The following is a 27,557-nucleotide window of genomic DNA, read 5'->3' on the forward strand; positions in this document are numbered from 1 at the left end:
CTCCACAAAATTAAGAAGACTAGAAGAGGCAATAAAGGATTTTTCTCTCTCAAAGTTGATATGCAGAAAGCCTATGACAGGGTCGAATGGAGTTTTCTGCGAAAGGCGCTTGCTAATTATGGCTTTGATACGACTTGGATCCAAAGAGTTATGTTCTGTGTCGAGAGTACACAATTCAGCATTTTGCTCAATGGTACCCCTTTTGATTTCTTCAAGCCAACCAAGGGATTAAGACAAGGGGACCCTCTATCCTCTTACCTTTTCGTCCTCTGCGCAGAAGTATTGTCCACCAAGCTCACTCTGGCTCTTCAAGAAAAGAAAATCAAAGGCATACAACTGAGCAGAGGAGGTGAGTACCTGACTCACATGGCATTTGCTGATGATCTAATCTTCTTTGGAGATGCTTCGATGTCTGAAGCCCGGGCTCTTAGTGAGGTTCTCAACACTTACTGCAATTTCTCTGGCCAAGCTTTGAATCTCATTAAGACTAGAGCTCAGTTTAGCCCCAATGTGACCTCGGCCACAAAGAGACAACTTAGAGAGTTTTTTCAAATCACTCCAACTAACTCTCTAGATACTTACTTGGGGCTTCCTTTCACCAATGGAAAGATCTCTAAACATCACTGCAGCAATCTGATTACTAGAGTGAACAAAAAACTACAGCATTGGAAGACCCAATTCTTGAGTCCAGCAGGAAAGATTGTGCTTATCCAATCCACCCTTGCAGCGATGCCCCTTTACACTATGTCATGTTTTAAGATCCCAGTATCTGTTCAGAAATCTCTGGATTCCATCAGCAGTAAGTTCTTTTGGACAAATGGCAACAAACCTATGGTTCCTACTGTGGCATGGAACACTATTTGTCTTCCAAGAAGATTAGGAGGACTGAATGTCAAACAATCAGCCCCTATGAATACGGCCCTACTTGCAAAAAAAGGCTGGGAGCTTTTGACAACACATGATTCCCTGTGGGCACGAATGATGAAGAAAAAGTACTTCCCCTCCTCAAACTTCTTCCATGCAAAATGCTCAAGCACATCGTCGTGGGGGTGGAAATCAGTATGCTCAACAAGGGATCTCCTCAGAAAAGGATCTTTCTTTCAAGTTGGAGACGGTCGATCTATACACCCTTGGTTGGACTATTGGATTCCAAATTCCCTCCATCGGCAGCTCCCTTCCCTCTCCCCTCTGACTTCCCTTCCAATGTGGAATACTTCATTGATCAACATGCCGGAGCTTGGAAACGGGCAGCAGTCTTCCATTGGTGGCCTCCTGACATAGCTTCAGCCATCTTATCCATCCCTCTCCCTATTTTCCCAAGTCACGACCGGTTGATTTGGCTGGGGACCTCTTCAGCCATTTTTTCGGTTTCTTCAGCTTATCAGCTGGCCATCAGCAATACCCTCCCCTCTTCTAGTCCTGTTTGGCTTAAGTTGTGGCACCTCCCTACTGCGCCTAAGATACACCATCTCCTGTGGAAAACCCTCCACCTAAAGCTGCCTCTACCAGATCTGTTGAATCCCAGAGGATTTGATTTAAACCCTCTATGCTCGTTGTGCAATGTGGGTCATCTCTCAGCCAATCATCTCTTTTTCGACTGCCCTTTTGTCAAGGCTCTTTGGCAGAATGTTGGGCTTCATGACCTCTTCTACAATCGAGATGTTAGATCGGGTATCCTTTCAGCCATCCAACTTGCAGCTAATCCAAGCAGAGACAACAACCTCAGAGCATCTCTTTTCTGCAGTTTACTTTGGTTCATCTGGAATGCTCATTGGGATTTAATTTTCAGACAACTCCCATTCAACCCTAGAGCTATTCTGCTGCGTGCCATCGACCACTCAAGAGATCAAATGATGAATTTCAAAGCTAAGGGCCGCAGGGGTAGCACTCTCACTCGTTGGATGCCTCCTCTCTTCCCTATAATCAAATTTTATGTAGATGGCTCCAGTAAAGGGAATCTTGGACTTGCGGGCATTGGAGGTGTTTGTAGAACTCATGCGGCTTCCTTCATCTGTGCATTCTCGCAAGGAATCGGAAGGAATCATGCAATGGTTGCTGAAGCAATGGCCATTCGTCATGCTTTAATGCTTGCTCTTCAGTTAAGATTGTCTAGAATTATCATTGAGAGCGATTGTCAAGTGGTGGTTAGCATCTTATTGGATCCTACAGTTGCGGTGCCTTAGAGGTTAGCGAACGTAATTGCTGACTGTCGTATTCTCTGCCACTCATTCGATCTTGTTACTTTTGCTCACACTTTCAAGGAAGCCAACGCAGTTGCAGATTGTTTAGCAAATCTCGCTGCCACATCGCAGCATAATATGTATTGGAATGATTCCCCCCCTCCCTGTATCTCTCTCCTGCTACTTTCTGATTCGTCTGGAACCTCCAGCGCTAATAAATTTCTTTACCAAAAAAAAAATATTTATATCTATCTATATAACAAAGCATAATGAATAAACATGATACGCCTAAGAAAAACACAAAACTACACTCCAAAGGAAACACGACTTAGTCTCCACCGAAAGACTTCCATGCAAAGACTTAGGAGCAAAACTTACGGTGTTCAAGTTATCAAGTTCCAATTTTTCTGCTTACTGTCAACCACATGAGACAAACAAGACATCAACTTGAGCCGACTCAAGTAAGTTCAACCTCTACTATCACATTTTACATAAAATAAATCTAAAACGAGACTATCTCAAGAACAAAATAAGAAGTAAAAGAGCTTTAACAGTAGAAATCGACGCGCCCTGAAACAGACGTCACTCTAATACAGATCAAAATGAAGAAATAACACAACCATCCCTGAACCAGTATACCAAACGTCATCGCTTCAGTACTCCCCAGTCTCCAGATCTCTAACAATCACACAATTTCCTGAAATTTACTCAATTTCCCTATTCCTACTGAACTTAAACTCAGCTGGGGGGAGAACCACCAAAGCAGATATTCGGACGAAGTACGCCAACTAATTCAGTATCATCAACTAGCCAGATCAAAAACTTAGAACTTTATTTGGGGTGGGGGGAAGTACCTCTCTTGGCCCGCCGTGTCCCAAATCTGAGCTTTGATGACCTTGCCATCGACGTTCAAGCTCCTGGTAGCGAACTCCACACCAATCGTAGACTTGGACTCCAAACTGAACTCGTTCCGAGTAAATCTCGAAAGCAAATTCGACTTCCCTACCCCAGAATCTCCGATCAAAACCACCTTGAAAAGATAATCATAGTCGTCTTCAGCTCTATACCCAGCCATCAACTCCCTCCTCCTCCTCTGCTGCTTCTACTTCTCCTCTTCAAATCTACAAAACGTTGCCGATAGAATAGAGAGGGAAAGAAAATAACATCAAAGAAGAAATCTCGACTTCTCTTCAAATAAAGCCTGACATTTTTCAGAGAAAGGATCGAGGCTTGCGAGCTTGATTTCTATTGAGTTTTTGTTTTTTTTTTTTTTTATTAATCCCACTTTTTTTAGAGAAGGAAATTAGAGACTTCTTTCGGCTTGGTTGGATTCCAAAGCCGAATGGAATGTTTTATAAAGATACGAAGGACAAGTAACCGACAGGAAAAGAAAGTTATGAATTGAAATGACAATGACATGACTTGAAATGACTCTCTTGTGAAACGTAGCCAAGTGAAAATGTGGAATGGAATCTTGAGAGTTGGAGGTGCTTTTGGTAATTTCAAATTTAGAAGATACCACAATGCCAGTGAGAAGTAAGGACTTTCGGATTGAATTTTTTTTTTTTTTTTTTGCAGTTGATAAAAAACCAAGCTTCTAGGTAGAGTGGTTCGATCCATGGTTTGAAGTATAGGTATAGTATCACTTGTATCAGACAATATGTATCGTTTAACAAGTGATTAATATCGTAAAATAGTTAAAAAATCTGCTTTTTAAAAACAAATTAGGGATAAATTTATTCGATACGATCAATCCATGCCGTTATCAATTTAATACCGTATTGGTTTCTGGGTTGATCGGTACCTGTTCCCATTACATGCATTGAACCATGGGTGACCTGTTTTACCCATGTTTCAGTTAGGTTTATTGAATGACCTCAAGATCCTTCATATCACATCAACATAAAGGAATGGTCAAGAAACATGCCGGTTACATTGTACAGAAAGGAATGATCAATAAACATGCCATTATAAATTGTAGATCTCTTGACATCAGCTAAACAGGGTTGGGTTCCAAAATTTTTGTGGATTTCTTGTTCAAATTAACATCTAATCAAACATTTCATCAAAAAAAAAAAAAAAAAAAAACTTCTTTTCAAATATTGTATACTAGCAATGTTCAACCCAATTAAACGTTGTTACATGTTAGAATAAAATCACCTCAATTAAACTCATTTCGCCAGTCAATTTTAAAGAAAATATATTTAATGTCAAACATATTAGAGTATGTCTTTTCTCACGTCTCCCATGGTCATTTTAGGTTAGGTTGTATTTGAAAAGCAAGTATCATGACAAAACAAGAAATAAACCTCTCCAAACCATTAAATTTGGCGTATAGACTTACAAAATACTCCATCTATCCCATGGTCAAAATGATCGATCCATGAGTCCCAATGTCATAAATAAGGAGATGGTTTGAAAATAACCCCCCCTTCAACCACGGATTTAGGAATCGGTATCCATCAGCCCTAGACTGATTTGCATCGGTCGCTACCATATTTGACTTATACTGATCAGTCAATACAATAAGTACTACAAGAAAAATGATTTTCCGCGACGGTAATAAACTGTCGCAAAAAATCATTTTTCGTTGCCTAAAATAACGTCGACGGTAAAATCTAACTGTCGCCAGTCCGTCGGCTAAACCAACGTCGCGGAAAATAGCGACGATAAAACTGGTGCCATCTAGCAAAATCATCTTTGGCGACGTTTATTACTTCTGTCGCCAAAAATGTATTTATGGCGATGGTTAATTTTTTCGTTACTAAAAATACCATTTCTGGCGACGTTTATGGGTTTCGTCAGTATAAATATATTTTTAGCGACGGTATTCATTTAACCATCGGGGAAAATATATATTTAGCGACGGTTAATTTTTCCATTTCTAAAAATACCATTTCTGATGACGTTTATGGGTTTCGTCCGAATAAATATATTTTTGGCGACGGTATTCATTTAACCGTCGGGGAAAATATATATTCAACGACAGTAAGATATTTACCGTCGCCAAAAAACCTTTTTTTTTTAAAAAAAAAATTGCATTAATATGCATTACATTCCATTATAATATTCACCTGTAGTTACATCCATATATAATATTCACTCCATAAAAACAAAAGCTATTAAACATTGCATTAATAATGCATTACATTCTATTAGCACACAAAATTAACTAAAACGGATGCCTTTAAAATTCACTTTCAATCCAGTCTCCACCAAAGTTGTTAACCAAAACATCAAAAAAAAAATTACACAAAGAAAAAGTTCTAGCACTCCTTGCAATAAAAATACTTCATCACCATTGCTCTCGACATTGTAGATCAGGAACATCATAATCTAGTACGTCCTTCCAATTTTCATCTTTTCGAATTTCTAGCTTCTAACTTCATTGCACCTGAAGGAAACATAAATGACCAAATTACATATAAGTTAAAATCCTTTGAAGGACAAAAAAATAATCAAAGGAGAAAAGGGTTTTGATACATTTATCTTCACACCCAAGCAAGTGCTTCAAATAGAGGCTATCCTCAACAGACATTTAAGGAGAAGGGGGGAGGGGGGAGAGGGAAAGGAAACCATCGAATATTAGAAGGGGAACAAACATCTAAACCTCAGTTTAATGTAAGGGTCAGATGCCTCTAGGAGAGGTCTCCTATTTGCAGTAAGAATTCACCCAAAATAGGGGTACCGCCAGGTGTATGAACAACAATCAAACTGAAACAAATTTAAACCATTTTGTTTTTCTTTTGATTTGAATGGGTCTCTTCTACCAAAAAATTCCACAAAAAAAAAAAAGAAGCAACAATCATCAATACATAAGAATTTTTTACAAGGGCAGAAACATTAAATAAAGAACCATAAACACGCAGAATATGAAGGGTTTCCTGGGGGGGAAAATCTGTCAGCTTCCTTTTAGAGGAAAAGCCATTAGAGGAAACATATGAACAGATCAAGCACAAGAAGAATACTGGAAAAGACATCTGTCAGCTTCCTTTTAGAGGAAAAGCCATTAGAGAACACATATGAATAGATCGAGCACAAGAAGAATACTGGAAAAGACAGTAAAATAAAGCTAATGCATCTGAAACTTACGGAAAATAATTCGGCGTATCTTCAATATATAAAATCAAAGCAATAAAAAAAAAACCTTGACTTTGCTCAACAACTTATGAAAACTCATTAACCAACCAAAAAAGTAAAAGAGAAAGAACTTCTAGAAGCTAGCCAATATCAGTTTTAACTCAAGCCAAATGACTCGATACTCCTTCGAAACTTAACAGACACCATTATGCCCAACACCCAATCTGGTCCTAAGTGGGACATATTCCACCTAGGCTACACCACTCAATCAATATGAAGCTTCATTACAATGATTATATAGCTAGAAATGCTAAAAGCTCAATTTTGTTTCAGAATCGAAGAGAAATTAAGAATCAGTGAGAGGTTGAAGATATTGCAGGATCTAGTACCCAATGGAGCAAAGGTTTGATTCCTATCTAGTACTTTACCCAGCTTTTCTTTTTTTTCTTTTTAATTCTGTATTGGGTTTTTGGAGGTGATGAGAATAGTCTCCCCTTTCTTTGATTTTATTACTTTAGGTTGATTTGGTTACCATGCTAGAGAAGGCCATTAGTTATGTCAATTTTCTTCAATTGCAAGTGAAGGTGATTACTTAACTCAATTATTCAATCAAAAAATTCTCTCTAACCTTAAAGAGTGTACATGAATATAATAAGAATTATGTTTGGTTCAGGTTTTGGCTATGGATGAATTTTGGCTGGCTCAAGGTGGAAAAGCTCCTGAGGTTTCTCAACTAAAGGATGCCATTGATGCAATTCTCTCATCAAATAAAGACAGAAATTCAAGCTCAAGCTCAAAATAAGAGGTCCATGTTAATTAGAAGATAAACCAAGCAGAAGAAGAAGAAGTCAAAGACAAGAAATTAAAAAAAAGGAAGGTTCTAGGGCCAACATCACAAGGAAAAAAAAGCTTATTTGCTTTGGACTTTTAGTAAAAAAGGGTTCTGAATGGTTGTAATCTTTATTTCTCAGCTATTCTAGTCTTTTTCCTCTGAACTTCTATAATTGTGTAGTAGTACATTATGGATCAAGTATAAGGTGATGAAGAAAAGGGAAATGGAAAGAGGGTTACTGAGAAAAGGAAGGGGGGGGGGAGATAAAAGGTGATGCAATGGAAAGAGATGATTACTGAGAAAAGGAAGGAGAAGAAAAAGGGATGGAGAAAAGGGAAAAGAATAGGAGGATTGTCTTCAGGTCAGGTGAGTGTCTGGACCCACTTCTCATTAATGGCCGACTATGGAAATTTCTATCTGTTCTCATAACACCCACAAGGCCACAACATGGAACCTTCTCTCTCTCTCCATGAACCAAATAAAATCCTTCCTCTTTTAGCTAAAAAAGAGTTGGGGAGAATGACAAAACCATAAAAACAAGTAGAAAGCAATAAATTTTGATAGAGAACAGTTATATACGTCCCATTAAATTTCCTACCAAAGCTGGTGCCAAATGCTATCTAATTCTCTCAAACGCATCTTTAGAAATTCCAAAAGGGATCGACAGCAGGCCCCCCACCTAGTGAGCAATTGGTAACCAACGTCCACCCCTCGATCACCCCCTTTTCCCCTGTACGCAGTCTTACTCTAGATGAGTCTTACATTGATCTAAAAAAGTCTATTAATTTTAGGAGTTTCAGTTTTTAAAAGTTTTTTTCCTTTAAGAAAGAGAGAGTAGTTAAGAGCCCTAGAATAGTCAGGAAGTTCCTACTTTTCCTTTTTAATCAATTCTGAATACCTCATGGACATCTTTGTCTGCCATTCTATTTTAAAGCTCTGACCTTCACCATTGTGCTCCATTCCAAGGGTGCAGCCAATGGCCTTAAATCAAGGAGGAAGCAAAGCAACCAAGAGCAAACAGGTTAGAAGGCAGTTTAAATTTGAATTTGAAGTCTGGGTCCCAAGCTGAGGTAAAAGGAACAGAGCAGATATGTGGATCTGGGAATTCAATTGAGCAACCCAGTGACCGTCTCATGGTTGATAAACGAATGCAGACCAAGATGAAAACTGACCACTCAAAAATGTGGGATCTATGAAGGTCCACCTCACCATCCAAAAAACATAACAAGATTGACACACAAGAGGTTCTGTAATGTCCATATTTTCTAATTCTTGCTGCCTATATTACTTGTATATCTCTTATTCCAAGTTGTTGGAGTTTTCTAAAGCTGTTCTCTTGATCTTAGTGCATAATTTTGAATAGAACTGTTTTAGCAAATTCCTAGTTTCTGTTTTATAGACGCCATGCTTCCCATGACCCATAATTCATGTATGATGTTCTTACAGTCAACTTTCCATGAAATGTTTAATCAAATATCAAGAGAAATCATTGAATTTTTGCTTGGATTTGTGCTTCTAATATTCATGATTGAGTCTTGGAAACAAATACAGAAGTAATCATTGTTTTGATTTTTAATTTGTTTTCCAAATATCTTCTAATTTAACCTTCTCAATGAGGGTCCACTTATTGATTCATTTACTTACTGATCTAATTGTTTATTTTCAGGTAAACCACAAGTTTATTTACCATTTGAGTCTGCACTTTCCCTTCTTTAGAATGATGTTTTAAAGAAGAAAATTAAAGAAGAAGAGTAGAATGGGAAGAAGAAGTTGAAGGAGACAAAATAAGGAGACAAAATATAAGAAACATTGCAGAAGAGATGGAGAGTGGGAGCTGCTGCCCTGTTGCAACAGGGCTGGAGGTCATGTGAAGCCATATGAGATGGTGAAAGGGTGGACAGTTGGTGGATCCACTGATGAGTCTTGTGAAACCATATCAGCCGGGTTCAACAGATGTCCAACAATGTTAGGTCGCTCACACTATCAATCAATCTGACCATGAAGATTGATAACTCTTTCAGCTTATTAGCCAAGAAGATGATGAGGAAGCAGGTGAGGATGACAAAGCTGATGAAGTGGATGACAAGCAATCTGTGCTAAAACTCTTCTTCATGGCAAGTGAAGAAGAAGGAATCTCAAGTTGAACACCAAAAAGCCTCAGACCTCCAACAGCACTTCCTGTGTAAATGGTGCAAGTCCTTGAATTAATTATGTCCCATGTTCCCACAATGTGAGCATTTCCTGCCCATTTTCACCCAGACAGAGAACTTCAAAAACCAACCACCGACACCCACACATACAAACCAAAGAATGAAAGATAATGAGATACTCTCACTAGTGACTACTACTTAGGTTTGGTTGTGGAATACAGGCATATATATATGAATGTATTTGATGATGGAGGATGTAGCGTTTAATAAGAAGGAAAGTGTAGGAAGGATAATTGGATGGACATGGATTTTTTGTTGGATATTTTCCATTGTGGGACTCCAAATCAAAAAGAAATACAACAGTTAAGGAGAGTCCGACCACCATCTTTGTGTGGGTCAAAAATTTTATTTTAAAAAAATCTATAAATAAAGAGTACCTATAGTTTGGAAGACATATTATAGTGTTTAGGTGGGGACCTACTTAATTATTTATTTTCATCTACAAATGCATTTATCTGTTCATCCATTTGGTACAAATCCCACATTAATATATTTTTTTTGTTGGGTTTTGGGAATGAGATTCACAAATTCTTAGTGCTAATGTATGATCTAAATTTAAGCTTCTGTATGATGATCCAATCCCTCTCTTGGCATGATATTTTCTGTTTTGCTCCAAGGAGTCTCACGGCTTTAAAACGTGTCATATCCAATAAATTAAGGAGGTTACTCTTTATCTCTTCCTAACTCGCCATAAGACTACATATTGTCCCAACAGCCTCCTCAAGTGGTGCAACCCACCTGCACCTCATGAGCCTACTCATGGAACATTCCATATGGAACAGAACAGTAGGGTGGATTAATACAACATAAGAACGAAAGGGGTGGGAGAGTGTGAGTGTGTGAGTGTGTGTACGGGCAGCAAGGGGTGGGTGAGTTAGCCATAGGGAATGATCCATGAATTAAAAAAAAATGCTCAATATGTAAGGAACAAGGGAGAGTTTAAAGGACTTGGAATATTGAACTCTGGTTTGGAGATCCATGTACCTCTCATTTGGAAGCTTGTGACAAAGACATAAAATCCTGAAATGATTTCATATGTGCCCCAAATTCAGCCAGCATTTGTTCCTGCTTAGCCAACCTTGCATCCTGTTCAGCTGCTCTCTCTTTCCACTGAGATATTTCCTCTCCCTGTTGAGAGACAATCTCTTTCAACTGATCATTTTGCTTTCTTAGGTCTGCAATCTGAGATGCATTATGTTGGGTGCGCATTGCCTCTTTGCCCCACATCTTTGTTGGGGTTACTCCAGCACCCATCAAGCGGACTCTCGCATGAGAATCCTGTCCAGCAGCACCTTTGAAGATTTCTTCCCGGACTTCAGGGTTTTGTTGATCTTCTTCACTTCCCTTATTAAGCTCTATGTTTATGCTGTTCTGCAAGTTATAATTAACAAGAACACTTTAATTTAGGGAATATAGAAGAGGCCAACTGAAATAGCTAAGTTGGAATGCAAACCATTATCCTTTCTGATTCAAGGTCTATGAAATTTCCAGTCTTCGTCGATCTATGTGTCAAATCAAACATCTCAATACGAGAAGGAGATAAACGTTCTGGATGCTCATTTTTCTTAAAAAAAAAAAAGAAGAAAAAGAAATATCAGAAAATGTTGGGACTAAGAGATAGCCAACTTCAATAAAAGAAACACAAAATGTAAAACAAATCACTTACCTTCCTCTCACGTAATACTGCAAAGGAAGTACTTCCTGTCGTATGGCACATTATTTGTTTGGCCTTAATATCTTTATTTCGTTGTGAAAGTTCCTACCAAGAATATTCCATTCAATTAAAACTGCAAAGACAGTAAATGTAGTAAAAAGTATTTAAACTACATTCAGTTCTATAGAAAAGTATCTTTACCAAATGGTTATTGTCCCCCCACATCTTGAACATAGCTTCCCATTGTTCTTTAGACATATATTTCAGATCAATGTTTGCCATACGTTCTGAATCCGTCTCATACTTATTAAAATGTTCAGATTTCAGTAGAGATTTGTAATCCCTCCATCGAGCACAAAGTTTCTCTAGGATCCAACTCTGGCTAGATTCCGGTATGTCAAATTTCTCCTAAAAGAAAAAAAAAAAAAGATATTAGTTATCATATTATTATTATATAAGCCATACAAATTATGGATTTGATATTAATAATACCATGACTTTGGCGCATGCATCATCTTTGTACACTTGCAGCACTTTCCGCCAATCAGGGTACGTTAATGGTAACAAGTCGGTGTTTTTTGCTAACAACCCAATCCAAGTAGCTATTTTGGCTGTCCTTGTAGAGTTTGCTTGGCCATACTTGTTTACACCAATACAAATTTTTTCCCCATTAGGCATGTTTACAATGTCTTTTGCCATTGTTTTGCCCCTCTTGCCTCTTCCCCTACGAACTGTAATTGATTAAACATAAGAAGAAATTAATCATCTGTAACAATAATACTTGACATCAAATTTAAAGAGTAACATTACAATTGACTAACCAGGAGTAGTAGCACCACTATCCTCCTGGGTCCAATCCTCCGACCCAGGAGGCTGGGTCGAATCATCCTGACTCATGATTCTTCCTTGTTTCACTCCTGCAAAATCAATAAACTCAAATCATATATCAGATAAATTTTCTATATGACAATATAAATAGTGTAAACTGATGAAAGTAACTAATCCATAAGTACATGACTTTTGGTGTGAAGTATACATTAATGTAAGCAACGGATATGACCCACTATCAAGTGAAAAAATCTGAAGTCTTTCTATGTCACTATAAGACTAAAAATCGATATAGAATTAGGAGATGATGATCCAATTGCTCAATCTATCTTTCCCTCATATAGAGAAATAAGACCTTTAAATATCTCTCTAATTTGATGTCTCTCTACTGTAAAATTGTGTGGTTTCATTTGCTGGAGCCTGAAACATAAAATGTTGTGGCTGATTGTTATGGTGATGTATCTATACATTCTCATACCAGTTTGTTCTCAACCGAGCATGGTTTATAATTCAACCTGTATTCATTTTGTTTGGATGATTTGATTCCTTGCATTCCATAAAAATAAACGAGTAATAGAAAAAATAGAAAGAAAGACTTATCCAACTTGGAGAAAGAGGAACTTATGGTTGTGTTTATCAAATCAAAAAGAGAAGAAGCTTAATCTATGTCACTAAAAGACTAAAAATCGATAAAGAATTTATTGGATATTGGACTTTGAATGTTAGTGAAGGAATAAAGAACGCATTGCATTTAAGTCAGTACATTTCCATTTATTTCTCAAAGAATATGCGACTTACTTGATTTTAATGTTCAATCAATTTTGATATATCATCATCTGAACTTTCCATTGAATTGATCAATCCGATGGGGGTGTCAATTATAATACCTTCCACATCAGATCTTACCCAACTAAGACTGGCATCACCATCATCCTCTGAATGTTCTACATATTGTCTATATTATAATGTACTCTGTGTATATGTCTGATCTAAATCATCACGATCCGGATCCTGCTGTCCCATATCAAAAATATCCCTACTTTTAGGCCTCATGGTAACTTGCCATTCAGGCCTATGAGAATCTACAATGTAAAACACTTGCTCTGCTTGTGATGGAAGTACAAATGGTTCGGCAAGCTGATCTCGGCTACTATACAATAAATGGTTAAAATTGACAAGTACAAACCCCAACTCATCTTCCTCTACTCCCTTTCTGTTATTAGCCCAATCACAATGAAATAATATTACTTTCAGATCCTCTGCTGTTCCAATTCAACTACTTTTTTCAACAAACCATAATACGTGATAATTCCTTCAATAGGATGTCTATCTCTTGAACTGGAGTAATCTTCTAAAATTGCCGTAATAAGGACCCCGCTATTTTGAGTTTTTCTATGCTTCTCATGTGACTTACTATGAAACTTGATGCCATTATAGATGTATTCATTATAACTTCTCACATCCAAGTTAGGACCTCGAGCAAGCCATCTGATATGATGCGGCACCTCCTCCCCATTCTGGTGTAGATGCAAGATCTGATGACACAATATTAAGCCACATATAAGAAGATATAGGCTCTAACCTAGCTCCCAAACAATTGAAATGTGTTGCACTTACATGCTCATTGAACCAAGCTGGAAACTCCTTAGCATGTCTTGTCGAAATAAGATGTGGGCGAGATTTACGACCCATTAATCTTTGCAACTTCTCTTTGTGGAGCCTAGAAGTATGTACATAATTTTCTTAAGGACTATTACTTTCTCATAAACATATAAAATATAAAGTTCAATCAAATATAAATATATTGTAAATAGAACATTGATATATAATACTTACTTTCGGTATTCATTTAATCCATCATAGTTCTTTAGCACGTACCGATGAGCCTGGTCCCTTTCTTGAATGTCTAGTCGTAATATCTCACACTTCCCTACAGGCCTACCTGTTCTTGAGAAAATAGAGATTGGATGTTCTAGTTCTGTTGAACCTGCATTTCTGATCGGTCTATTCGACTTTGTTTCCACACCTTCAAAGTATCTAGAGCAGAAAGTCAAACACTCATCCCCAATGTATCCTTCTGCTATTGATCCCTCTGGCCGACTAAGATTGCGCACGTAGTCCTTAAGTTGTTTAAGGAACCTAAACACAAATAAATTTATGACATTATTTAATGATCATAATATGAAACCTACACTAGTAACTTCACTTTTTAAGCCACAAATTTCACACTAACCTCTCTATTGGATACATCCAACGGTATTGTACTGGACCAACCAAGCTAGCTTCATGGGCTAAATGAATAATCAAGTGAACCATAATATCAAAGAATGAAGGTGGGAAAAGTTTTTCCATATTGCTAAGTGTTATGCCAACACTTTCACCAAGCCTCTTAAAGTCCTCCTCTTTCCCAACTTTACTACACAAATCCCAAAAAAATGCACATAATTGTATCAATATAATGGTAACATTCTTAGGCAACACACCACGCAATGCTACCGGAAGAAGTTGTTGCATCATGATATGACAATCATGGCTCTTCATTCCTAATATGTTACGTTCTTGCACACACCGTGAGATATTACTGCAAAGTCCATCTGGAATTTTTACACCCCTTAAAACGAAACAAAATAAATCTTTGTCAGCAGTAGACATTGTGTAGCATGCTGGAGGTATGAACATTTTATCCTTCCCTTCAATAAACTTTGGGTGAAGAACTGATCGTATTTCGATCTCTCTCAGATCTAAACGTGCCTTCACCTTATCCTTTGTCTTTTTTTTAAGATCCAATAATGTGCCAATGATACTATCACATACGTTCTTCTCAATATGCATCACGTCTAAATTGTGACAGATTAGATTAGATCTCCAGTATGGCAATTCAAAGAATATACTCTTCTTCTTCCAATTAAATGGAAGCTTTTGCTGTTTTAACTTCCTTCGCCTCTTCTTCTTCTTCCCATGCTTGTCAATAATATCTTTCCCAAATAAAGGAAACTGAACACCTTCCAGCTCCTCCAAAATATGGTAACCCGATAGTGGCTTTGGTTGTAGTCCATGTTCCTCATAGCCATCAAAGCTCTTTTTATCACGTCGAAATCTATGTCCTTGGGGAAAGAATCGACGATGACCTAAATAATAGTGTTTCCTCCCATATTTAAGCCAACGAGAAGTAGTATTCTTGTTGCAGCATGGACAAGTGAAAACATCTTTAGTACTCCAACCCGATAATACCGCATAAGCCGGGAAATCATTAATGGTCCATAACAAGCATGCATTTAGCTTAAACTTCTCCTTCTTATATGCATCGTAAGTTACAACCCCAGTGTTCCATAATTCTTTTAACTCTTCTATCAATGGCTGTAAATATATATCTATATCATTGCCAGGTTGTCGTGGTCCAGGAATAAGCAAAGTAAGCATGAGATACTCTGGCTTCATGCACATCCATTGTAAGGCATCACAACAACAGGACATATGCTATACTTTACACTCATTGACTTGAACGGGTTGAATCCATCACTAGCTAATCCAAGTCTGATATTACGAGGCTCCTAACTAAAAGTAGGATGCAATTTATCAAACTCTTTCCACGCTTGCCCATCAGCTGGGTGTCGTAACCTTTGATCAGTTGTATGACCCTCGTGGTGCCACCTCATGTTAAATGAGGTTTTAGATGACATGTATAACCTTTGCAACCTTGGGATCAATGGAAAATGGCGTAATGTCTTAGCCAGGATTTTCTTATCTACTAATGTATATCTTGAAGTACCACATTTGGAGCAAGTCGTGGCTTTCTCTTGTCCCTTCCAATACAACATGCAATCATTGGGGACCCATCAATCTTGTTGTAATTAAGCCCCAAGTCCTTGATGATCTTCTTTGTTTCGTACATATTTTTTGGTAAAGTATTCGGCTCGGGAAGTGCCTCTTGCAACAACTCTAACAGCATTGTGAATGCTTTGTTGGTCATTTTACAAAGGCATTTTATGTGATATATACGAAGAATGAAGGACAGTCTGGTAAACTTCACGCATCTTGGATACAACTCCTTCTTTGCATCTTCCATCAATCGATCAAATTTATCGCCGACGGTACTCCCACCCTTTGTACACTCACCGGTGACACCATCCTCTATTTTTTCATTTGTATTTATTCCGCGCATCTCATTTAACATAGTATGTGTAACATCATTTGTTTCACCTTCCTCATGTACCACTGTGTTAACATGGTGAATTGTATGTGAAGATGAACCTTCCCCATGGTAACTCCATTTCGTATAATTCCATAGGATTCCATCAACTATCAAATGTTCTAACACTGTATCTCTAATCATGCGTAGTTGATTTACGCAATTTACACATGGGCATAGTATCCGACTTCCTACTGCAATACTAGAAAATGCATACTCTATGAATTTGTTGACTTCTAATTTATATTGTGAAGACAGTTGGAAATTTGGATCCCTTGACTTTCCAATCCAACTCCTGGGCATGGTTTATCAGTGGTCTGCAATCAAACTTGAGATAAGAAAACCAAAAACAAAGAATTAGATCGAAATCAATAGCTTTTTTGTAGGTTTAAAACAGATCTAAGATGAGGATAAGAAACAATGTACACAGAATAGAAATAAAGGTAAAGTAAGGCTGAAACTGATTAGCAGAAAAGTATGAATTTTTTTTTGATAAATGAAAAGTATGAAATTAAAGCAAGTAGAAGCAAGATAAAAGGGAGAATTAACTTGCGCAATGTAGAGAAAAGTTATAGAAAACTTACCTGATCTACTTGATCAACGGAGAAAAAAGGATCAAGGCTATGAAACAGGAATCCCACCTAATCCTATCATAGCTGTCATGGGGGTTAGGCGACCCAAGGCGGTGGAAAGGGCCAAAGTTGAAGGTGACACCAACTAGGCGAACAAGGCGTCTAAGGCGCCCGCCTAGGCCACCAAGGTGCCTGGACGCCTAGGCGATGCCTTCACAACTATGGATCCTATGCCAAATCCATAGCAGAACTATTGAATCCCACAATAGTTCACCCAGAGTCCATTGAGCAAGAAGACCTCGAATTTGTAATGGCTCTTCAGAATTAGCCCTCTAATTTAAGCGACAGAATACAAGACATCGTACCCTACAACAAATGAGCCTAAGTTCGAAGTCCAAACAGACCCTACAGGTTGTAGAGACCTAACCCTGCCTGCTTGCCTCAATAATAAAACCACACCCAATTCAAAGGATCTAACCATCTTCATTATCATAACTAAACCATGTGATTATAGAGATCACGTGAAGTGATCATTGAAAATGTTCAAAGAAAAAAAAATTAAAGAAAATGGAAAAGGAAGGCCATCCTAGAATTTCAAGAAATAAATTTATTAATTTATTTCTGTGTATTATTATTATTAATTTAAAAAAATTATCAACTACAACTAGTTGATGATGATTACTTCTAGTTGATGAACCCATAGTCTCAAATAATCTCCAAATCATTTGATCCCCGTGATTTCCTATCACTTCTCTTATTGGGTATCATCTTATATATATATATATATATACAAAGCAAGTGTATCAAATAATGTAATTGGAACATGATTCAATGTTTGCTTATTTAAGATCATTTTATATTTTAGATAGTAGGTCATAACTCATTTGTAGAAATTAAGCTGCAGATCTGAAGCTCTCTCTGTACATGGGACTTGGTGCATGCTTTCCCTATTAACATGCAAAAGGTCATTACAGCAAGTCCCAATGGTCACATTATCTAGGCAGCTCTTTCTGTACTTCATTAGCTTTTCAAGTAAAGGAAGTAATCTTTCCAAATGGGACTTGGGTGCTTGCCATTCCCATTGATTTAAATGGTCAATTGCAACTCCCAATGCCCATGGCTAGCTCACCTCATCATATATACTTGGAGGATCTCACTCACTAACTATCTTAATGGGATTTTATTCTCCCAGTGATACAAAAAGGGTCAGTGGTATCAACAAGTTGCATGTTTAAAATGGATAGATAGTGCCTTTTCCATAGTGTTGGGACTCTAATTGGTGAAGCATGATCTTCTCAGTTCTAATTCAAAAAGTATTGTTGAATTTTCGGTGAGCTATTGGGACTTCGAAATGCATTAGAAAGATAAAAAAGTGCATACCTCAGTGCCGGTGGCTTGATCTTTTAAGAGTTTGTAGAAATCCTGATCCTAGCCACTGAGTCAGAAAACACATTATAGAGAAGAAGATTAAGAAAAAAAAAAAGGGTTTTATGGAGAAGAGGTTTTTGGGAACCATAAGTTGACCCTATATTAAACCAAGACAAGATGAGAATGAAAACAAGAAACCTTGTGGAAAACAAAAGATCGGTTCTCTTTATTCAATTGGCCAATGGAAGGATCTGAGTTGGAAAAAAAAAGAAAAAAAGGCAAAAAAAGAGCAATTCATCATGAATAAACAATGACAAACAAAATGTAATTACAAAACAACTAATTTATTTTCTGTTTATTAGCTGCCAGTGTGTGGTGCTCCACTACTGATGATCATGACCTAGCTCATGGTGTGCTACCTAGCTTTCAACTCGTTTGAGTTGGTCAAAACTAGTTATCTTGCTAGCTAGCTCTGACTCTAAGCAGGAATGAATCTCTCTTCTCTCATGCAATCAATCCAATACAATATGGATTCAAGAGTTTGATAAGTCATCGTGAAACCAAGCTTATTAGCCTTTTCTGGTGACAGCAAAATCTTGTGTGAGCATCTGAATAAGATATCGAATCAGTCTGTTTTCATGTTGCCCTACCATGTATATATGTATATTTTGTGTATATTAGTTACAGTTCTATTAGAAATCCCAATAAGCAATCCTGGTCTGAGAACTGACCAAGCCACCTTCCCTTCTAGTTTCTCCATCAACAAATCCTCAAGAATGTAGTTGAAGATGTGACCTTCATCAACTCTTGGGCTATCTTCATAGTAAAGAATTGGTTTACTATTAGAAGGGCTAGTAAGAGAGAGATAGTGCTTACCTGCAGTTTGAAAAGAGACATGTTTCAATGCTTTGGCTTTAGGGAGAATAGCATTCAAAGCATTGGACATCATAGCTTTGTTCTATTCACAACACTCAGGGGAATCCAATGGGTATTGGCTTGCCCAAGTGATCCAATACACATGAGTTACATCTTCAAGCAAAGAGACCTTCTCTGTAGTTTAAATTGGGTCTAAGAGGTCACATGAGATGAACTGATAGTTAGAACTTGAAATTTGGAGTTCACCAGCTTTACGAGCTATGCCATACACCTTCCATCCAACTCTAATTCTCTCAACACATCCTTAGAAATGGCAAAAGGGATCGACAGCAGGCCCCCCACCAAGAATCGATTTTTTAGAATAGAAACATTGCCATACAGAGCCTTATTAGCTTCGTTTCTAATTCTGTCCAGCTACTTTCTATTTACTATACTAATTTGTTCCTTAATTTCTATTTTAAGGCTTGCTATTTTTTCACTTAAGTTGCTGTTTTCTGCTGATTCTAACCTTATATTTCTAATTTTAGTCATCACAACCTCTTGATTTTTCCCAATCTAACTGTCGGATTCACTTGTAATTTTAGCAACCCATTCCTCACACGTAATATGCGTTGTGATGAGAGTTGCAAACAGATCTTGCTAATATTGCTCTTTTGGAGGGTTATTGAGAGACCTGCTGTTCTAGACCATAGCAGGCTATTGGTTCACAGCTTTGGGTGCATTTCTCAGAATTTATTTGACACGATTCTTATGGATTTCAGTTATAGGTCCTTTCTGGTAATGTTGACTATGCAAATTTCAGGTAACATTGGAAACAAATTATTGGTGACTGTAAGTTGTAAGTCAGATTTTTCCCCCTCTTGTAAGTATTCTTATTCTTCTCTTTCTTTTCTCTTTTTTATTTGTGGCTAGTCATTCCTATACCACCATATCCTAGGTACTGAACCAAACCAACCCTGTCACCACTAAATTACAAACAAAAACTCATCACTGCCCCAATCCATCTCAATATAGGGTGTGGTGAAGCAAAGCGGGATCCAATAAAACCCCAATCATACATGAAGTACTAAATGTTTCTAATTTATATCAATTTTGAAATACTGAAAGACTTAATAGTTACTACATTCAATAAGACTACAGGAGTCTAATGAGACAACATGCATAGTTGGTATAACAAGGTAGACAAATTACACAGCCGTTTTTGTTAGGAAGCAATTAAGAGGTTCTTCAGAAAACATTCTAAAAGGGAGATATACATGAAATAAACATACATTTCTTATGTTAAATGAAGATCGTCATTATTTATTTGGTAAACAGGAAAAACAGAGATAAAGTGAGCAAGATAAATGATTCCACTCTATTCACTAGGTACTTTTTAAATTGCTCTAATTCTCCTCAAGCAGGTTCCATGTTAAAGTCAACTTAACTACTTTTCCCTACAAATATTTTATAATTTCATGGTTATATCCACCTGGGTCATAAGTAGAACTAGCCATTTACAACACTAAACTAGAAAAATGCATGACGTGGTGAACTGGAACTACTACCCAACCGAGTAATACATGGAATCTTAAGGTGTACAACCCTGAAATGGAAACATTGCAGTTAACCATAATAGAGAGAGAGAGAGAGAGAGAGAGAGAGAGAGAGAGAGAGAGAGAGAGAGAGAGAGAAACCTCTGTTTCCACCGTAGCAACTGCTCAAAGGGGGGAGGCAAACACTAGAGAAGGGAGTGGGAGAAGGGTTGCAGAGATGGGGGAGGCGATAGTAAAGAAGGGGGTTGGCGCAGGTTTGAGGCGATAATAGAGAAGGGTTGCAGAGATGGGGGAGGCGATAGTAGAGAAGGGGGTTGGGGCAGGTTTGAGGTGATAGTAGAGAAGGGTTGCAGAGATGGGAGAGAGACAGTAGAGGATTGAGGGTTAGGGTTACACCATGAGAGAGGATTTTAGAGATGAAATCGTTGGTGATGAGAATGGGGTTGGGTTAGGGTTTGAGATGATTCCGCTTTGATCACTGATCTTCTCCGTCGTGCGAGAATGGGGTACAAATGATCGGGTACAGAGGAGAAGAGAGAGAGACGTTTGAAGATGGAATCGGAGAGAAGAAAGTGGGAACGCGCGAAAAATTAAAGGCAATCTAGCGACGGTACTCGCAAAACCGTCATTACGATGATATTTTCTACGACGGTAATTGCATTACTGTCATTAAATATTTATTTTTCGCGTCGGTAGTAGTTGTACCATCGTTAAATATGTACTTTTCACGATGGAAATATGTACATTGTCGTTAAAATGACATTTTCCGCGACGGTAATATTACTACCGTCATTGAAAATCCATTTTTCACGACGAAAATAGATAAACTGTCGCCGAATTATATTTTTAACCACGGGTGCCTAGTTACCATCGCAAAAAATAATTTTTTGCTACGATACTATGGTATCCATCGTTGAAAATTATATTTGGCTACGGAACATATTTCTTACCGTCGCAAAAAATCATATTTCTTGTAGTCATGCTTAATCCCTACAACTGTTCCTTAACGTACTGGAGTTGTGTTGCTGATATATTGTGAGTTCTGACCTTTTCTTGGAGTTCTATTGCTGAAACTTCTCATTCCTTATATTTCTCAATCTGCCCAGTAGATCTTTGAGATTATTTGGATAGTTCCTCCACCACTAGTATTGTTCCATTGACCAGAAGTTGAACCACATCCACTAGTTAGTTCTATTGAAAATTAGTCAGTTACTAATTCCGAACCTACTTACTAATTTCAGAACTTTGTCTATATTTCCTAATTTAACCATTGGATCTCAATCACACTTAAAGGAGTTATTCATCCATCTTAGAGGCATGTTCGACCTTGTTCCCCACCCCATCTGAGTTCTGATTTATCAGATATCAATAGTTTCCAATTCTGGTCCTGCAGTCCTACCTTGTGGGTGATTCTGTACTTTGTTGTTTTTGAACCTAGAATAAAAAGAATTATATTAAATAAATGAATCTTTAATTTTGGGTTACCTGGAGATTTGACTTGTTTGGAGTTTTTTATGAGTGAAGGAAGAGAGGAGATTTTGTGACTTGTTCAAAAGAGAAAAATTCTGAACTTTTCTATGGAGTTTTAGGTGGACTAGGGCAATTTGGTATTATCGTAAGATTAAGGATCATATTAGAGATTGCACCTCCTATGGCGGGTGATCAGATATATATGATTAATACAAACTATATTTATATATTATTGTCCATTAATTGAATGCTTGTTACTTTGATCTCTATCTGCAGGTAAAACATATAAGATTGTACTACAATGATTTCAGTTTGTTTATTAGAGATCAGGAAATAGTGAACCCTTGGCTCATTTACTACTAAGTAATTAGCCTTCAAGCGTCAATGATGCCGCTGCCGATTATATTATTGAAGTGGCATTGTTCTATAATGAGGCAACAGTTGTTCAAGAGGTTCTAAACAAGTTACAGTTAATTTCAGGGCTAAGGAAGAACAAATTTTCATTTAATTATTAGTATTATTATTTTTCAGGTTATGGATCAAGTATTTTCACAATTAAGCCTACTGCCATAATCAAGTATTGCACAGATTAATGATACCTCCTACTTTGATTTAACAACCAGGTGGAGCAAGAGGACAAAAAACTTAGAAATAGAGGACTTTGGGAAGTGCCTCATCCATGGCTTAATGTTTTTAAACCAAAATCACAAATCAAACCATTTAAAGACCTTCTGCTCAAAACCATCTCTGCCATTCCCCCTAATGGACCAATGCTAATCTACTCAATTCTTAGACACTAGTAAGAATTAAACCCAGAAATGCTTATAGCTTTAAACGATATACAAATGCTTTAAACCCAGAAAAAATTAAGCTGTACAAATACTTATATCTTTAAACATATACAAAGCTTTAAACCCCAAAAAAAAAAAAAAAATTGCTCAACAAAACCCTGAAATGGAAACATTGCACTCAACCTTAAATAGAGAGAGAGAGAGAGAGAGAGAGAGAGAGAGAGAGAGAGAGAGAGAGAAAGAGACAAACCTTGCAGAGAGAACTCTGTTGCCACCGTAGGCAACTGCTCAGAGGGGGAGAGGCAGACAGTAGAGAAGGGAGTGGGAAGGTTGCAGAGATGGGGGAGGCGATAGTGGAGAAGGGGTTGCGGCTAGGGAATCAAAGAGGTGTGACTCCGATTGGGGGTTTATGAGAGGTGTGAGTCCGATTGGGGGTTAGGGTTTCACGATGAGAGAGGCTTTTGAAACCCTGAAATTGTTGGGGGCAGGTTTGAGATCGGAAATGTAAAACTCATCGGAAAAAGGAGGTACTCCAGCAGTAATGACAACAGGCTAGAAAATCACCAGAGGGAAGCCTTCCACTTCGATTTCATGATGACGGTGAGGAATAGAACTCCGAGGAGCTAGCGCTTGACCGCTGATCTCTTCTCCGTCGTGCGAGAATGGGGTAGAGATGGTTGGCTAGAGAGAGAGAGAGAGAGAGAGAGAGAGAGATGTTTCATGAGGGAATGGCATGGAAGAAAGCGAGAAGCTGGAAACTAAGGAGCCCGCTAAAAATTTAAGGCAATTGGGCGACGGTATCTTTAGTACTGTCGTTAAACATATATATTTCCGCGACAGTAAGACTTATACCGTCGTTATAAATGTGTAATCTATGACGAACTTTACAGTACCGTCATTATAAATATATTTTTCACGACAAAAAAATACACACCGTCGCCCAATTCGAGTTTCTATGACAGATAATTTAGAACCGTCGCGGAAAATAATATTTTGCTACGATATTTGGCTACAGACCATATTTATAACCGTCAGCATAAATTCAATTTCGCGATGGAAAAATATACACCGTCACCCAATTAGCATTTCCACGATGGTTACTTAGGAATCGCCGCAGAAAATAATATTTTGCTACGATACTATACTACTAACCGTCGTAGAAAATCATATTTGGCTACGGACCATGTTTCTAACCGTCGGAAAAAATATAATTCCACGGGGGAAAATACACACCGTTGCCCAATTAGAGTATCCATGACGGACAGATAGGAACCGTCGCGGAAAATAATATGCTGCTACGCTACTATATTAACCGTCGTAGAAAATGCTATTTGGCTACGGACCATATTTCTTACCGTCGGCAAAAATAGGATTTCTTGTAGTGAAGGATATGATTGTTAATGAAAAATTGCTATCTTGATATGGAATCGGACCAATACAATTGATCAACAAATACGTAATCATACTGTTAAACTAGATTCCTTTTTCAATGGAAAAAAATAAATAAAAAATGTGACCCAAAAAAAAATTCACAAGGTTTAGTTGAGATTTTTTATTTTTATTTTTTATTTGGAGGAAGTTTTCATACACGGTTATGTAAGTCGTGCATGTAAGAGGGTGGGAGTTTCGAGGCATTAAATATGAGTTGGGGGTTTATGACATTTCCTACTCCTTAATTTATGAGAGAGGACACAACTGCACGGCCATGTATGAAATCTTTGGCCTTTTTATTTTTTTAGGGTAAAGGTTGAGAAATCTGAAAGCCGGCTGACTGGTTACGTATATTGAGGTGGAAATTACAACCTCAATAGGTTTAAGATTAAAAAACCAGACAATCCATCAACTATAATAGTCGCTTTTGATTGACACCATAAAGTGGCTGAGTAGCCGACCACCTCCTCCGACTTCTTTTGGCCGTGGCAACTGCGGTGGGGATGGTTGTGGCGACAGCAGCAGCAGCATGGTAGTCTGGGCATGTGATTTTCGCACAATGCTATGATCTGTGATTTCGTTCATCTGAATCCCAAAATGGCAGTGGAGATTAACATGTCAAGAAAGGAAAGTTGACGAAGAAATGTGAAATTTGAAACATTGATTTGGGGATTTCTTCTCACAATATGGGCGGGTTATATATGATCCCGTAAGGAAAACGGGTTTGACTCACTTATCTGGGGCAAACAAACTACAGCCGCACGATGACCTCTATCCACATGTCGTTCACTAACGGTCGCACTGCTCGATCTCCAAATTGGAGAGGATTTTTAACTGAAACCTACATTAGTTAGTAAGTTCGCGTATAATACGCATATTATACGTTTATCCGAACGTTTAATTCAAAAAAATGTATTTTATTGTATACTTCCATATATATGGTAAAATACTTGATTTTTAAGTGCACCCATATTATACACGTATTAAACACGAATTAAATGCATTTAATACTTTTAAATTTAAGTTTTGTTTTGTTTAAAAAAAAACTCAAAACTTAAAGAAGAAAAAACGCAAAACAAAACCCTCGCATAATACGATTTTGGTCTTCTTCTCTTCGAACCCTAGACGTCGACTGCCCCCATTCCATTCATCTTCTTCATTTCCGTTCTCATTTCAGTTCAGGTGGCCGATTAATTGCATGCATGCTAGGTAAATTGGTGATTGCTGAGGCAAATGAACTTCCATTGGTGATGTTAGTTCATCTTAGAGATGAGTTTATTGATGTGAGCTTATCTTAGATATGAGTTCTAGAACACATTATATCTTTTTTATTTTTTTTCCTTATGTCAGATGAGATACTTTAATTGATATTTTGATTTGTTAAAAAATCTTCTGAGATGTGATAGGGGATATCATATTGTGTTTATTTTAGTTGTGAGGTTTCTTTTTTATAAAATCATTGTCAACATGCTATTATTTTGTTTATTAGGTGGTGCATGTCTATTACATAGTGAGTATTTTTGCTTATAGAGCATGTTGTATTAAACACGTATTAAACATATATTGTATTATTGCCGTATATGTTTTATTACACCGGATTTTTGAAAAGTATTATTGCTGTCTAGTCCATTTAATTACCGAATGTATCCATTCCCGTTCAATTGCCGTTCCCGAACTTACTAACTAAGGAGAGGACACCGATTTGATTAGATTGTAAACTTTAACTAACCAAAGTGTGTAGTCTAGTAATTTTCCATTTTTAATTCTAAGAATTAGAGTTTTGCTTTCTCAGTGGGCTTAGACCTCTGGATGGAGATGAAAGGTAATTCAAATTCTAACAAGTGCTGCAGTTGAACCTTGATTTCTATGCGGTCTTTCTGGCTGATTTTAATTTGAGCCATATGGGCTTAGTGGAGCTTTAATTCGGATTTTGATTGTGGATTATTTCGGGATGAACCCATGAGTTGTAATGAGAGTTGAATCTATATTTAATTGCTGGCCCATTTATCAGCATTGAATAATAAAAGTTTCCGGAGATGCCAGCCCAAAACTTGGGTACCACCGTACCAGTATACATTTTCGTTAAAAATTAAACCAAATCGAAACCATTTACCGAAATTAAATTGAATCGTTTAAATTGAAATCGCCAGATTGTTTAGTTAAATGGTCTGGTTATGGTTTTAGAAATTATACCGTTTATTTAATCGATTCGGTTCAATTTAGACCGTTTAATCCAACTGTTTCAAACCGTATAATCCAATTAAAATCAATTATAACCAAACCGTCTAATCGTTTAAAAACCTTGGTTTCAGGGAAGCTATTGGTTCATACTGTTTGTATTTTGAACCTCTAACCATGGGTTCTATTGTTTCTATTTCATTCTTAATTTTTATATACGTCTTCCTTAATATATAAATATTATAGGTTCTAGGAAAGTTGTGGATTTTAAAGAAGCAATCAGGAAATAGGGAGATTAAAAGAGATGCACTAGGTGGAATTTCTGATTGGAAAGATTAATAGAAAGTCTATTTTCTATTAAAAATTACAACAAGTAACCAGTGTAAATTAGATTTAGTTTATGGTTTTTCATTAATGATTTTAGTTTGGAAGAAAAATACTTGAATTCTGTCTTCGTCTGAGTACGTGACCATAGCTCCGTCAGTGTATGTGCTGCCCCTTTCAGCTATCTCTCCCCATGAAGCGTAGCATGGATGGTGATCCTAAGAGTCCGGTGGATCCTCTTCCTCCACTTGACCCCAACCTGGTTACTCCAGAAGTAGATGACGACGATGATATCCTATCGTTGGCAGAAGATACGGAGGAGAGTCTTGCTGCCAACAATAATATCTGCTTGGTTGGCCAGGTTACGTTCTGCAAACCCTTCCGTCGCCAGGCTGTTACTGAGGCTTTATTGCATGCTTGGAACCCAAGGTTTCCGATCTCTGTTACTCCTCTTCAGGATAACAGATACCGTTTTCAGTTTCAACACAAGATCGACTTAACCAATGTTATTGATGAAGGGCCCTGGGCGGTGGGTGGTAACCTTCTTCTTCTTGAGCCATGGAATGAAGATCAGGTTTGGAGTTTTGATTCTACAGAATTTTGGGTTCAGTTTCACGATGTACCCTTGGAGCTTTTTAACCTGGAAATAGGATCGCAGTTGGCAGCCAAGGTTGGACAACCCTCACAGATATCTCTGATTCAAGGAATACAGTTTGGATCAAGAGTTAGATACGTTCGCTCTCGGGTGCGTATCAGTGTGGCCAAACCGCTGTGACATTCAGTTACTGTTAAACGTAGATCGGGTGCCAAGATTACAGTAATTGTTAAATATGAAAGATTGCCATGCTTTTGCTACTTCTGTGGAATGCTCAACCATGAAGTTAGAAGATGTGTGGCAGTGTTTGAGGCTGAACAAGTTCAGTGTACTACACATGGTTGCCCTAAAGCTTCTAATTGCCCAGCTTTCCCTGCTTTCCATGATGGCCCGGGAACGAGAGCAGCCACCCCTGACGCAAGGTTGATAGAAGGTAGTCCCTCC

General features: G+C 37.7%; 1 protein-coding gene across 3 annotated transcripts in view; it reads right to left on the bottom strand.

Annotated features, from left to right (window-relative positions):
- Positions 1 to 27,071, bottom strand: part of LOC122641001 (ras-related protein RIC2-like) — a 55,999-nt gene extending 28,928 nt beyond the window's left edge. The window contains exons 1-4 of one of the 3 annotated variants that reach the window (XM_043834310.1): positions 27,060 to 27,071; positions 14,729 to 14,736; positions 14,676 to 14,686; positions 3,035 to 3,293 (exon numbers count right to left, since the gene is read on the bottom strand). In XM_043834310.1, the coding sequence (XP_043690245.1) occupies positions 3,035 to 3,255 (221 nt within the window). In that variant the 5' untranslated portion in view covers positions 3,256 to 3,293; positions 14,676 to 14,686; positions 14,729 to 14,736; positions 27,060 to 27,071. The other 2 variants (XM_043834312.1, XM_043834313.1) reach the window with 2 other exon arrangements.
- Between the last annotated feature and the right edge of the window lie 486 nt (positions 27,072 to 27,557).

The sequence above is a fragment of the Telopea speciosissima genome, chromosome 9 (assembly GCF_018873765.1).
Source record: "Telopea speciosissima isolate NSW1024214 ecotype Mountain lineage chromosome 9, Tspe_v1, whole genome shotgun sequence".
Classification (NCBI taxonomy): domain Eukaryota; kingdom Viridiplantae; phylum Streptophyta; class Magnoliopsida; order Proteales; family Proteaceae; genus Telopea; species Telopea speciosissima.